The sequence below is a fragment of the Nomascus leucogenys genome, chromosome 14, assembly GCF_006542625.1.
Source record: "Nomascus leucogenys isolate Asia chromosome 14, Asia_NLE_v1, whole genome shotgun sequence".
In the NCBI taxonomy this organism is placed as follows: Eukaryota; Metazoa; Chordata; class Mammalia; order Primates; family Hylobatidae; genus Nomascus; species Nomascus leucogenys.
Window position 1 is genome coordinate 47,770,505 of NC_044394.1, and position 13,270 is coordinate 47,783,774.

The 13,270-nt window shown below is 48.0% G+C and overlaps 1 protein-coding gene across 3 annotated transcripts in view; it reads right to left on the reverse strand.

Annotated features, from left to right (window-relative positions):
- TMEM131 (transmembrane protein 131) overlaps window positions 1–13,270 on the reverse strand; it is a 249,944-nt gene continuing 236,674 nt past the window's right edge. For 2 of the 3 annotated variants that reach the window (XM_030827215.1, XM_030827213.1), the window contains exons 34-41: window positions 10,133–10,257; window positions 9,769–9,918; window positions 5,708–5,873; window positions 4,472–4,593; window positions 4,272–4,368; window positions 3,340–3,437; window positions 2,580–2,740; window positions 1–1,043 (exon numbers count right to left, since the gene is read on the reverse strand). In XM_030827215.1, the coding sequence (XP_030683075.1) occupies window positions 759–1,043; window positions 2,580–2,740; window positions 3,340–3,437; window positions 4,272–4,368; window positions 4,472–4,593; window positions 5,708–5,873; window positions 9,769–9,918; window positions 10,133–10,257 (1,204 nt within the window). In that variant the 3' untranslated portion in view covers window positions 1–758. The remainder of the gene's footprint in view (window positions 1,044–2,579; window positions 2,741–3,339; window positions 3,438–4,271; window positions 4,369–4,471; window positions 4,594–5,707; window positions 5,874–9,768; window positions 9,919–10,132; window positions 10,258–13,270) is intronic. The other variant, XM_030827214.1, reaches the window with a different exon arrangement.

Consider the following 13,270-nt stretch of genomic DNA (forward strand, 5'->3'; position numbering starts at 1 on the left):
TTTTGAAAAAAGCATCATTTATTTCAAAGTACAACACAAAGTTGTATTTTTAAGAAATACACATTCAATCTTGTATCTCAAGACTTGGCTATGTGCATTTCAGTTCATCTTTAAAATAAGTTCAGGTATACAAATGTTACATACCTCAAGTACAAACAGCACAGAAAATGCATATGGTCTCAACTGAATGTTTTTACATTCATTCACTGTTAAGTTGACTTACATTTCTGTAATCTGCTTTTAAACCAAGACAGCCTTACTTTAAAAAAATACTCTGTATTTTCAGCACAAAGTCCTCATACAGTTTTAAAATTAGATCTTGGTGCATAATATTGTGAAATTATTAAAAACCAAACTTGGTAATTTAACAAAATTGTCACATGCCAGGACTTCTGAATCAACTCAAATTATTTCCTTAGCTGTAATGTCAAATCTGTGTTCATACAGATAAATAAAGCATGGGGAAGATAGGTGGTGAAAACGCAGTAACGGGAAAGGTTCTCAGATGTACAGGTCTTATTAGAGTTTGTGGCCGAGTCCAGACTTTTCTCTAAAAGCACAACAGCAAATCTCATGTTACCATAATTGCAAGACAGATCTGAAAGAAGCGAGTGGTCTGAGCCTGTCCTGCTTGGGTCTGTTTTGCAAAGATGAGGAGGGTGCGGAGGGGCAGCTGCAGTAAGAGCCTTAAAAAGATGTCTCAGAAACTGGCACATCATGATCTAGACAAGGGCCCACTATGTTTGTTTGTTTTTTGCTTAATTCTCGTGAGGAAAGTGCGAATTAGACCAAGGGTCCGAGCTTCTTCTTCCAATCGTGGGGCTCCATATCCGCCACGGGTTGTAGGTCTGTCCCAAGTCGTCAGCTGGACTGGAGGTGGAGGGAGCGTGAGGAGCTGGGGAGTTTTCTGTGCCCATGAGGCCGATGCTTGCCAGCGTGTTTGCTGGAGTGGTGAAGGGAAGGGTGCTGCTAAGGTTGCTGGACCAAATGGAGCTGCTGAATGGAGTGGTGGACCACAGGCCGCTGGTGTTACCGAGGACCGACTGCGACAAAACAGAAAGTGTCCAGCACTGAGCCTGGCAGGCAGAGGGTCAAGTGGGTAAGGGCAAAGGGGTAAGGGGGTAAGGCTACAGAATAGATGAGGCTGGGGCACGCGTTCCTCTTACTTTGTTTACTTTAGAACAAATGTTTTATATATAGATATGTATTTGAGCAGATGGTTCTGATTTTTTTCAGACAGGGTCTTGCTCCATCACTCAGGCTGGAGTGCAGTGGTGTGATCATGCCTCACTGCAGCCTCAAATTCCTGGGCTCAAGTGATCTTCCCACCTCAGCCTCCCAAAGTGTTGGGATTACAGGCATTATTAGCTACCGTGCCGGCTGGTTGTGATATTTTAAAAAGACAGCCTGTGGACCAAATCCAGCTCTGCCTACTTTTGTAAAGAGACTTGTATTGGAACACAGCTGCGCCCATCAGCCTGTGTACTGCAATGGCAGCGGTGAAGCACGGCCTTCAGAGCCTCAAATAGTTACTATCTAACTCATTATAGAAAGTTTGCTGACTCCCACTTTGGGAGGCCGAGGTGGGCGGATCACAAGGTCAGGAGCTCGAGACCATCCTGGCTAACACGGTGAAACCCCGTCTCTACTAAAAATACAAAAAATTAGCCGGGTGTGATGGTGGGCGCCTATAGTCCCAGCTACTCGGGAGGCTGAGGCAGGAGAATGGCGTGAACCCAGGAGGCGGAGCTTGTAGTGAGCCAAGATCGCGCCACTGCATTCCAGCCTGGGTGACAGAGCAAGACTCCATCTTAAAAAAAAAAAAAAAAAAAAAGTTTGCTGACTTCTCTTTTGAAGAGTGGTTAAGGTGGTTTTAAAACAGAAGGCTGAATAATTACACATGAAGACAACCTTTGGAATCTGTAAAGTTGAAATATCTATTATGAAACCTTGCATATTTAATTTCTCTGAGAACAAAGAGGCAAACACAGTGGGGTCATATTTTTCTGTCGTAATTTTGTGGAAGCCAAAACCACTAATTATTTTCCTTGGCAAGAATACTCTTTTGGAGCATGATCTTTTCAGAAGACCTTAGCCAAGAAGCAAACAAATGCACTCTTGAAAATCTAAGCTAAGAGACAGGTGCTTCTCAGCAACAAAGTAAATGCAGTATCTAGCTTGCTCCTGGGTGCCCAGTGGCTGCATTGCACAGATGCTGAAGGCTTCCCTCAACCATCTGAACCTGCCATAGGCCTATGGTCACCCTTGTGGTCCATTTACAGGTTGGGAAGAGGCAGAAAATGCCCTTGATCTATTAGGAGGGACTCCAGAGACCAACCCCATAGCTGTTCAGTTGTTATTCCTAAAACTTCCTGATTGTAATGGCTCTGAAGAACATCGATCGGTCATTTTGACAGAATACGAAGACAAAGCAATGGAGACAATGAAAGTACTAACCCACCCCTCTGATGCTGCTGTTTGTTGTTTATAACTATGTCAGTGCCATCCATGTCACAGCAATGGCAGATGGCGAGTGAGTGGGCCAGGGCCAGGCCCCAGCCCCAGCCCCAAGTACTCACTGTGGCTGTGTGGGTCGGGGAGCCGGAAGTGGCTGGCCAGGAAGGACTGGGATCTGTCGCTGGCGAGTCCCAAAGGTATGAGGGGCCACTATTAAACTCGTTCCAGCTCCTCTGTGAGGCCTGATTGCACGATCGAGATAATCCGAGTTTGCTGAAAACTTCTGGAAATAAAGCAACAGTCATCAAGTCCATATTTGGTTTTGCCATGATCACTACCGCATATGGGGCTTCACTCAACGGCATACCTCCCACCACTGCTCCTGGAGCCACCACACCCACTTCACCAGCCCCACCACAGCCCAGAGGAAGTAGGGGCACGAATGTCCTCCAGAACTCAAACGCATAGTGCACGAGCTGATATGCCACCAATGACATCCAAATGCAAACATTCCCCACTCTCACTTGATAGCTAATGCAAAGCTTCCATGGTGACCTCTAGTTCTGGAGAGCAAGAAGAGGACTCCTGGCATGCTCAGGGGTCCCATTTCAGACCAGAACCCTTCTGTGAAGCCCTTCGATACCCGCGATGGAACTCACACCAACTGGCACACGCACACCGTGTCGAGCCCGGTCCACTGCCCCTTTGGGCTGCTGGTGTGGGTGAGGGAGGAGGAGGGGAGGGGACCCTTCCCAGGGAGCTTCCTGCGGGGCCTCTTCCACAGTGCTGCTCTGCTGTGTTCTCCAACACACAAAACCACACCTCCTCTCCCTTCCTCTGTCCACAGGCTCATTAGTTATACATCTAGTGTTAAACACTCACCACCAGTTAGATTAAAAGAGTTTCCAAAGGCGGAGAACGAATTGAGGGGAGTGAAGTCAGGGCTGCTTGGGTTGCTGACGGGACTCCACAAACCCGAGCTAAATGTTACAAGAGGAAAACGCAACACACAAAAATGTATGGTGGTTAGTGCAAACGGATCCATAGTGCACAGCTTCACAAACAGGAGACACTGCTTCAACGGGGGGTACTCAAATATTAAAAACAAAGACAAAAGGAAGAGCTGAACAATGGCTGCTTACCACAAGGGTTGAGTCGGAGGGAGCCTCAGAGCTCCGGATGCCCTATCACTAGCTCACGGCCCGGTTCAAACCAAGTGTTTTGCAGAGAAACAGACATTTTTTCCTTCTGTTTGCTTTTTGGTACTGGAAGATTTATTTAAAAACTATTTCAAATCTAGGACTCATTTCCTATTAGTGCAAAGTAGGTAAATTGGGGCTCTACTGTTGCTTATCTGGAAAAGTCAACCAAGGTGACTGCTGCAGGCCACCACACTCGCTGCATGAAAAACAAGCCTGGCTCAAGAAAGAGGCATGGCCAATGATTTACTATAAACTGGCTAGTATTTGCTCCAAATTTCCCCCCTCCCAAGTCACTTTTGCTCTTCTATTTTTAATGATACCACAGACCAGGAGATGGAGGAGAGTGAGAACAGGTGTAACATGCGTGCCTGCCGGGCCAAGACAGGCATGGGTGCCCCCTTTCTCTATCTGGACCCCCTGGGGAAGGCACCACAGCTGGCTTTCTGCTTCCACCCAGCAGACATGATTTCTTAGAGGCACTTGACCACTTCTGACAAATGCCTCCTGGTAAATTAGGGGAAGAGTGCCCTGAAACCCATTTATGGATAAAAGGTGCTAACCCGATTTGAGAAGGCTTTCGTCTTTCTAGCGGTTAGTGGTGGTCTACCATACCTGTCTGACCCATCGCTGTCAGCAGGAGCGTGTGAAATGCCAAGGCTGCTGGAGAAACCTGTTTTGTTTGAAGAAACTTTAGCAAAGCCATTCCCACCTGTAACAATGGATGCTCAATCAATGGAAGGCACATTAGGACAGAGGTCATTCCACCAGGCCTGGTGCCTGGCGTGGCAGGTCTCTGAAGCAAAGGCACTGACCTGGGCTCTTGTCGTAGCCAGCCGTGACTGCAGCAAAAGTGGGGTTGCCGTTCTTGCCCGGGAGCGAGGCTGCCTTTGTCAACTTGTGTTTGCTTCCATTTGGCTGCTTTATTTTAGGGTCACTTGAAAAAGAAGCAAAGAGAGAACTCATTCCTCATCAGCAGTGCCCTGTCTCGGGGAGGCTGGCAGGACTGAGCCCTGAGTGGGCTTCTCTGCAGTGGGGCAGCTCACAGAGCATCGCTCAGCCTCATGTCACATGCTCTGGGGCCTCAGACGGCTTAATCAGATAGAGATAGAGGGCTTTCTGGAGAAAGGTAAGAAAACAAAAGATCACTATGAAAGAGACCAGGGCAGGGATCACAATTTAGGGACTGGCAGAGGCTTCGATCACACTTTTGTGAAGAACGCTAGAGAGCCACTTGGCAGGAAATGCAGAGGGCAGGTACTGACACCGGGAAGGGCTGGGCCTTAGGGAGTCTCCTTTCCTGCCAGGACACGGCGAGGTGCTCCTGTGGCAAGGCCCGTAAGCGAGGTGGCTCCCCCAGCCTCAGTGGTTACTGCCTCTTGGGCAATGGGGTGGAGGACCTGACCCCAGGCTGGCCGGTGATGCCATGCACAGAAACCCACGCCATGGCAAGGCACACAGTGAGAGTGCCATCCGTGACCGTCAGGCTTGCGCTACACTGTGGCAGGCGGACACGAGTGAGGCTCTGTGCCTTGGAGAACAGCATGGTTCCTGCATCCTGTCTGTGTGGTCAGGAGGCTGCCCTCCCGGATGCACACATCCCCTACTGCAGCACTTCACCCAGCACAACAGTCTTGGACCAGATCCTGCTCTTCTAAGTCCTAAGCCAAATTGTCCAAAGGCCGAAATTAGTGTCACATAAACCCACATTCCCAACTCACAGGAATCCCCTTTAGGTCTTCATGTAAGGCTTAGTAAATGTTCATTGGCTCAATGAGAATATCACTCTGGTGAGCTAAATGGTGCATTTCTCGGTCCACGGGTGGTAAGAATGAATGGATTAGAATGGGAACCGGGTTACTGTTGGAGCTGGGCACAGCAGCAGGAAGCGGGGGGTGGACCCCAGGTAAATGGGCCCACACAAGCCGGCAGCCATCAGAAGTAACACCAGACAGTGGTCTGTGGCCGCTAAGTGTTTCCATTTAAAGGGTGTGACAGCGGGTTTTAGGCATATTTCAAGCTGAGGACCGGAAAGGAAGCAGCAGGCCTACCTGCTGGAGCTGCTGTTGACGATGCTGCTGTAGCTGCCGCGGGCCACAAAGGGGCAGGGGGCAGCCGGGGGAGACGGGGAGGCAGGTGTCGGTGAGGTCTGGCGTTGTTTTAAGAAAATGTCTGCGTTGAGGGTTTGCAGAGAAAGTTTATAAAGACTATCAGTAGCTGGAAATTAAAAACAAAAGGGCTCGTTAGTGTGGTGTTTTGATTAGCACTCTTCCAAATCACTTTGAATGTTCTCTAAGACTATGCATAGCTCAAGCCCTTCTACAAAGAAAACAAACGAAAGCTCTTAGATGTGTTGTTTAATAGGTTTTAAAGAGAAAGCAGCCACATCTGTCTGCACTTGGGGATTTGGGGGGAGCGAGAGCGTGCCCTGTCCCTGCTGTATTGTGTGGCGACAGTCAATGTCTTCGCTTCTCCCACTTTAGGTAGGGGAGGAGGGTCTTCCACATCCCCTGGACAGCTGAGGCCGCTGCCTGGGGACCTGGAAAATCCTCATGCCTACACGCAGGTTTACAGCTGTGGGAGGTGCAGTGTTCTGGGCTGAATCCCCAAGTTCAGTAAAGCCTCTCTGTTGGCGTGACTGGGATGTGCAGCTCTGATCCCTATTAAGCTCCTAGTATAGTCCTGTGCCCTTTAAGGTAATGTCTATACAGCTGTTGTAAAAATCTAAAACAGGCTGGGCACAGTGGCTCGGACCTGTAACCTCAGCACTTTGGGAGGCTGAGGTGGGAGGCTTGAGCCAGGAGTTTGAGGCTCCAGTGAGCTATAATCAAACCATTGCACTCAGCCTTACCCTGTCTCTAAAATTAAAACAAAAAATTTCAGTCATAAAATAACATTCTCTACTCAGTAAACGGAAATATGTATACCTTTTATCAGAAAAATGTATCATTTTGCACATTTATTGTGTGCAACTTGGTGCTGCTGTAGCTACTGCAAGAGGAAGAAGGTGAGGGGAGAGCTTGGCCCTGTGAATTCCCATCACCACAGGGCACGATCCCCAGCCCAGGCCTGGCCAGCTAGCTACCTGGCTGGCCCCTCCTGCCTTGTGAGATTTCTGCGTACCCTGAGTACCCCCTGCTCTACTTCTCCTGTCCCCTCACTGCCACACTGCAGCCGCTCTGCCTGCTGCCTCTGCTTTGCTGGTCACACCCTCTAGCACAAGCTGCTTCTCCCCCACCCCTAGGGCTCCCCATGTCTTGGCTAGGTCAAGGTTCCAGCATGGCCCTGCCGGGCAAAGCAGCCTTCTCTTGGAAGCCCGTGCTCTCCATTCCCCCATCCTCAGGGTGGCCTGCTACCTTCTCTCTCTCTCTCACCAGTGCTGCTGGTGCTGGTGCCAGACTCACGGTCCTGTCTCCCACCCGCCCACTCTCACCCCTTGATGACATGGGCCCCTCCTCGCTGGCTCTGTGGATCTGCTGACCTGATGCCCATACTCAGGACATGTCTCACACTACTCTCCCGTATGAGCCCTGCTCGAATCTCTATGTCCCCTTCATGCTCCTCTGAGGCCTCCCATCTGACACCACGTCTACACTGTCGGCTTGCTATTTGTACAACTGTCCTGACCCTTCCCTAGCCACCTTCACTGGCCTCGCTCCGCCCCTGCAGTGACTCGTCCCCTCGGACAGTGCCCACACCTGGAGCAGGCTGTGCTCTGTTTTGTGTGCGCTCGATCATCCTGAGGTGCCTGTCCTGGGGAAAGGTGCGGGCAGCTCCTGTGGGTGGAATGTGTTTCACAGGGCCCAGTGCTGCAGATGCTCCCAAGACAGTGATGATGAAATGAAACAGGAAAAGCAAAGGGAAGTTAGCAAAAGCCCCTACGGAACAGTGCTTGAGGTAGGAGTGAAGGGGAGATGCAGAACAGTACAGGAGCTGCAATTAGAGAACGTTTTGATTCAAATATTATTAAAATTTTCCTTTGTGGCTTCTGATTTGCTTTTCCTTTTAATAACCCTTTGTATTTTTTGCCTTTTTAAATCATGAAATTATTCAAGGAGCATTTTCTGTGCAACTCACATGGTACAGATGGTATAGGGCACCATGCTAAGGGGTGCTACTTGGGATAGAGAGATCTTTACACAGAGGCTGCACAACTCCCCCAGCGGCTACTGCCACATCCTGGCTGCACAGTCTTGGGTGGGACCAACGCTTTCACCCCAAGGAACTGCACTAAGCTTGGCACTGCTAACAGCGCTCACAGAACTTCAGGTCTAAGCAAGACGAAACACCAAAAGAGGCGAAGGGATAAAAGGGGACGAGAAAGCTGGGGCAGAGCAGGAAGGTAAAAGTGATGGAGAGCATGTGGGACCGACTCTTCTGGGTTTCCTCCACCCATATTCTCTATCCAGTGGAGTTCTGCTGGAACATTTTAGTAAAGGTGTCAGTGGGGGCAGAGAGGTCACAGGGCTTGGAACCAGTGTAAGGGATTGCTTGCCTAGAAAAACACAAAAGGACTGCACAGATGTGGGCTGCGGAGACAAGCTCTGCATCTCTTCTCCCAGTGCACACCGTGGAGCTCTGCCCCGAGGCGCCATACTCAGATGCACCAGCTGGCCTCTGCGGAAGCGCCAGGCAGGAAACTGAGGCCTGCGACACTGGGCCCTTCACAGTTCCTCCTTCAGAGGGCTGGCCTGCCATTTCCCACATTCCTGCCCCAAGGAGTGGCACCAAAATCTCCTGCCTGGGGTTGGGTCCTGTCATCCTTTCCCCTCCACACAGAGGGAGTGATGTCAACAAGTGGCTCAGGTGCCACCAGGTGGGGATGCTGCCAGCCAGCTTGTGGCTGTGTCTGGCTGTCCCCTGCTCTCCCGGCAGCATGATTCTGCATGCTTGTGTCGTTACGTCACCAGCATGGCTCATGTCACCTCACTGGGCCTCAGAACACCCCTGTGAAACTGGCTCCAGGGGCTGTGTTCTGTTGCTGAAAGTGGCATCTGTTTAATGGGGAACTGCCTAAATCGTGGAGTGTTAAGCCAAGGGCCAATGGCCAGCAGAAACCTCAGGGGGGCGCTAGGAAGCAGAAGCATCCCACCTGGACACATGGACCACCCACGGTCTTCTTCAAGATTTGTTGAGTGAAGGATTTAGGATTGTATCTCACCCCAGGCAAAAAAGTAGTATTAAAAGGTGCTAGAAAGTCTCATGGCAAATAGGGCTACAGGATGTATCTCAGACAGCATCGCTTTCCAGGATGTATCTACACATTCCGGCGAGAGTGTGGACGCCCTACCCGAGCCTCCGGGCTCTCTGCCCTCATTCAGCCCAGTGAGCCTGCCCATCATCCAACTCCTTTCACCTTCAATGACCCGACTGTTGCTCAAACCTGACTGCATCTCTGGTCTTCCTCACTTGCCCTCTGGTACACTCCAACACAGTGGTGAGTGCGGACCAATCAGTCCTAAGGCCAGGACCTCCCTTGATCCCAAATCCCTGCTGTCAGCCCCTCCCTTTTCTGGTCTCTGTTGCCCCCTATTTCAGGTCAAGTGTCTGTAGGGTAAGGATTTCTATTTTGGTTGACTGTGCCTACTGTCTTGATTAACTGCAGGCCAAACTGGAGAAACAAGGTCGAGGTAGTGAGAAAAATAATGAAACCTTCGTGTAGGTTGCTTATGTAAAAAGACGTGGGTAAAGCTGACAGGAAATGGAATTCTTACAAAAACAATTACACTATAAATGAGGAACTAGTCAGGTAAAGGATTGCTGAGTCAATGCTTTTATAAGGCAAACAATTCTTTAGAAGATTAACCACTCCAAACAGACCATTCCATTTTGCACATTGGGCAGTGGTGTGCTAGTACACCAGCTCCCTGAAAAAAAAGAAAGCCCTGATGTGAATTGTTGAATGAGTCCCCTGATGTAAATAATCTTACCAGGACTGATTTCAACCTGCAGCAGTTTAGCAACTGATTAGGCTAGTTAACAATGGGCTCTTAGCTGGCAAAGCACTGCCAATGGGTATTTTAAAGCAACATGCCCCTGAAGAATTCCATGCCCAGAGTGGGGTGGATTGTGGGTAAGTGGAGCCCTGTGGTTTCTAAACCACTATACTTACAGCTGCCGGGTTTGTGAACTGGAACGGAATCCCACTCCGGTGGAGGAGAGTCTTTTTCACCCTCTGAGCTACTGGTGTTGCCTAATTCTTGACTATTCGGGAGGAATTTTGCTAGGGCAGGTGGTCTGTTATCCACTAACTTACGTGTACCTGCACAAAAATCAGAAAAGAACATGGTTAATGGAGAATAATCCCTTTCTTTCAGGTCTATTTCAATGAACCTTCTAATGAGGACAAGAACACTGCCTTAGCCTTGCGTGACTAATAACTACTGGCTGCTTACTGATAATGCACAACAATTGTTAATACAGTGCACTATGAAAAGATCCGTAAGACATGATCATAGAGAACAAATTGACAATACCTTTTGTTTTCTGGGCATTTCGTGATTTGGATCCACTTGTCATTGCAGTTGGAAGAGGAATCTTGCTTGGGAGATTTCTACGTTGCTTACTTTCCAAAGGGGGAGTATATGGTAGTTCTAATGAACTGAAAGACAAGCATGGATTGAAAATACAAATTTATTCCTTTGTTTTGGAGGACGGAAGTCATTAAGATTGTAATTCTTCTACAATACAACTGCATGCAGGAAGCTAATGTGGTTTCCTGGGGCATTATCTACCCTTGGTCCTAACTCAGGACTGGCTGCATGCCCAACACTGTAGCTAAGACTGCCCAGCATACATTCAGCACTTGCAGACTGAACCTTTGCTATTCCAAGTGCTGACAATGAACTGAGGTCCATTATTCAATACTATGTAACGGGAGGGAGGATCTGTCTCAGACAAGGCATAGAGAGAAAGCCCTTAGCACCAACTTGCTGCTCAGGGCTGGAAGTGCAGTCATTCTGCCTGTGAGTGAGTCTCTCCCAGCATCTAGACCACCACCAGTGGGATTCCTGAACATGAAGATTTTGAAAGATCTCAGATCTATAACATTAGAGGCTCCACTATTCAAAACTGAACAAATTTTTCTCATAGAAATTATGAGGTGACCCAGAACTAAGTTCCTGATTACTACAGGGAGTGGGCTAGGATGAATTTTCTTCCTTATTCTTGAACTCACGGTTAATCTTAGGCAAAAAATTTAAATATTATTTTTATTGATTTATTTAGAATGACATGCTTTCTGAAAGATTTTGAGGTAAGCTTAAGATAATAAGCATGTATAAATATATCTTAAGTTTCCAAAGCTCAATAAGTGAGATAGGAAAACCTGCTGGGAGACAGCAGCTGGAAAGAATGAATCTCTGAGAGAAATGAACTGGGTAGCTGGCCCATGGAAGACAGCATTGTGAGTGGAATACCTATATGGGCTACAAAGGCATTCTTTATGAAACCACATCTCTAATGCCCACCAAGACCATGTGTGGGATAGGGAGGATCTCCAGAAGGGGCTCAGCTAATGTGGTCCAAGAAGGACCTTTTCCAGCAAAGGCTGAGATGCAGCTCAGAGAGCCCAGTAGCCCCTTTGGAGAAATCTTCCAAGAATCCTCAGGGATCTCCACAGAGCTCCTGGTGACAGCTGTCAGTTCAGGGCTGAGCTGATAGCTAGCTTTTCATTACAAATCTACAAAGTCTACACAGACGGTGTAAAATGGATGCATCGCCGGCATTTTCCACGTTTCAGTGTGCTTTCTGCTTCCAACCCTCAAATGTGTGATACTACTCAGGACTCCCAGCCCCATGCTCCAAGTTCTTCATGCACCACATTGCCTTCTGTCCTCCCAGCCCACAGGATACAGTGCATTTCAGCTAGGTTCTGGGTCAGAGGCAATCCACTGTGCTCATTCACACGAGATTTCAAAGGTGAGAAGAGTTCCAACTTTCCAGATCTAACGGCACCATAACACCCTCGCTCCCCAACATCCTCAATGTAAAGTGTGAGCTCATAAATAAACAAATACATTTAAGAAGGCTATTTACAAACATTTTATAAGGTGGTAGGGTCAAAGGACATTTTCTTTTCATTCTTTTGTTTCACTGTATTTCACAAATTTCACATAATAAGTAGGTATTATATCTGGAATTAGTAAGATAGCAAACCAAAAAGCCAAAGGGTTTCCGTTAGCCCAAATAAGTAGAATTTTAGATAGGATAACAAACTGAAGTGAAAAATCCACTGTTTATGGGCCAGATGATGAATGCTACATTATCTTTTGTATCTCTTCCACTTCTGACTGACAGGATTATTTAAAAACCCCATCTTCTAAAAAAACCCCAAAGGCTCCCATAGTAGACACCAGCCCTCTGGTGGTGGAGGTGGTGTGGGTGTCATCTATTTTTAAGTGTGCGTGGGTAGCTATTTATACAAAACTAAATTCTGTGCCACTGTAAAAGTAATTGGTTTTTAAGAAGAAAGGTGCCAGACAACTCCTGTTATTTTTGCTGATTCATACTTTCCTAAATTAAGCCAGATGATCTCTATCAAGAATCTCTTTTTAAGGCTTCTGAATAAAATGGGTAACAGCCAACTTAATTGAAGTGATTCTTTTTTTTTTTTTGAGACAGAGTCTCACTGTCGCCCAGGCTGGAGTGCAATGGCGCGATCTTGGCTCACTGCAGGCTCCGTCCCCCGGGGTTCACGCCATTCTCCTGCCTCAGCCTCCTGAGTAGCTGGGACTACAGGCGCCCGCCACCTCGCCCGGCTAATTTTTTGTATAGACGGGGTTTCACTGTGTTAGCCAGGATGGTCTCGATCTCCTGACCTCGTGGTCCACCCGCCTTGGCCTCCCAAAGTGCTGGGATGAAGTGATTCTTTTTATTTTTTTGAGACAGAGTCTCACTCTGTCACCCAGGCTGGAGTGCAGTGGCATGATCTTGGCTCACTGCAACCTCTGCCTCCCAGGCTCAAGCAATTCTCCTGCCTCAGCCTCCTGAGTAGCTGGGATTACAGGTGTGTGCGCCACCATGCTTCGTTAATTTTTGTATTTTTAACAGAGATGGGGTTTCACAATGTTGGTGAGGCTGGTCTCGAAGTCCTGACCTCAGGTGATCTGCCGTCCTTGACCTCCCAAAGTGCTGGGATTACAGTGGGATTACAGGCGTGAGCCACCATGCCCAGACTGAAGTGATTCTTTTTAAAAAGGAAAAACAGAAAGGTGGTTCAGATGCCAGGCTTTATTTATTTATTTACCGACAAGGTCTCAGTCTGTTGCTCAGGCTAGAGCGCAGTGGTGCAATCATGGCTCTCTGCAGTCTCTAACTCCTGGGCTCAAGCAATCCTCCTGCCTCAGCCTCCCTAGTAGTTGGGACTACAGGTGTGTGCCATCACACCTGGCTAATTTAAAGGAAAAAATTTTTGTAAGATAAGGTCTTGCTATATTGTCCAGGCTGGTCTTGAACTCCTGGGCTCGAGCAATCCTCCTGCCTTGACCTCCCAAAGTGCTGGGATTATAGATGTGAGCTACCTACCACACCTGGCTTATTTTTATATTTTCTTCCATTTTTTAATAATAGTTTTTCTTTTTCTTAATATTCTGAGATTTCATATTCTTTTTATT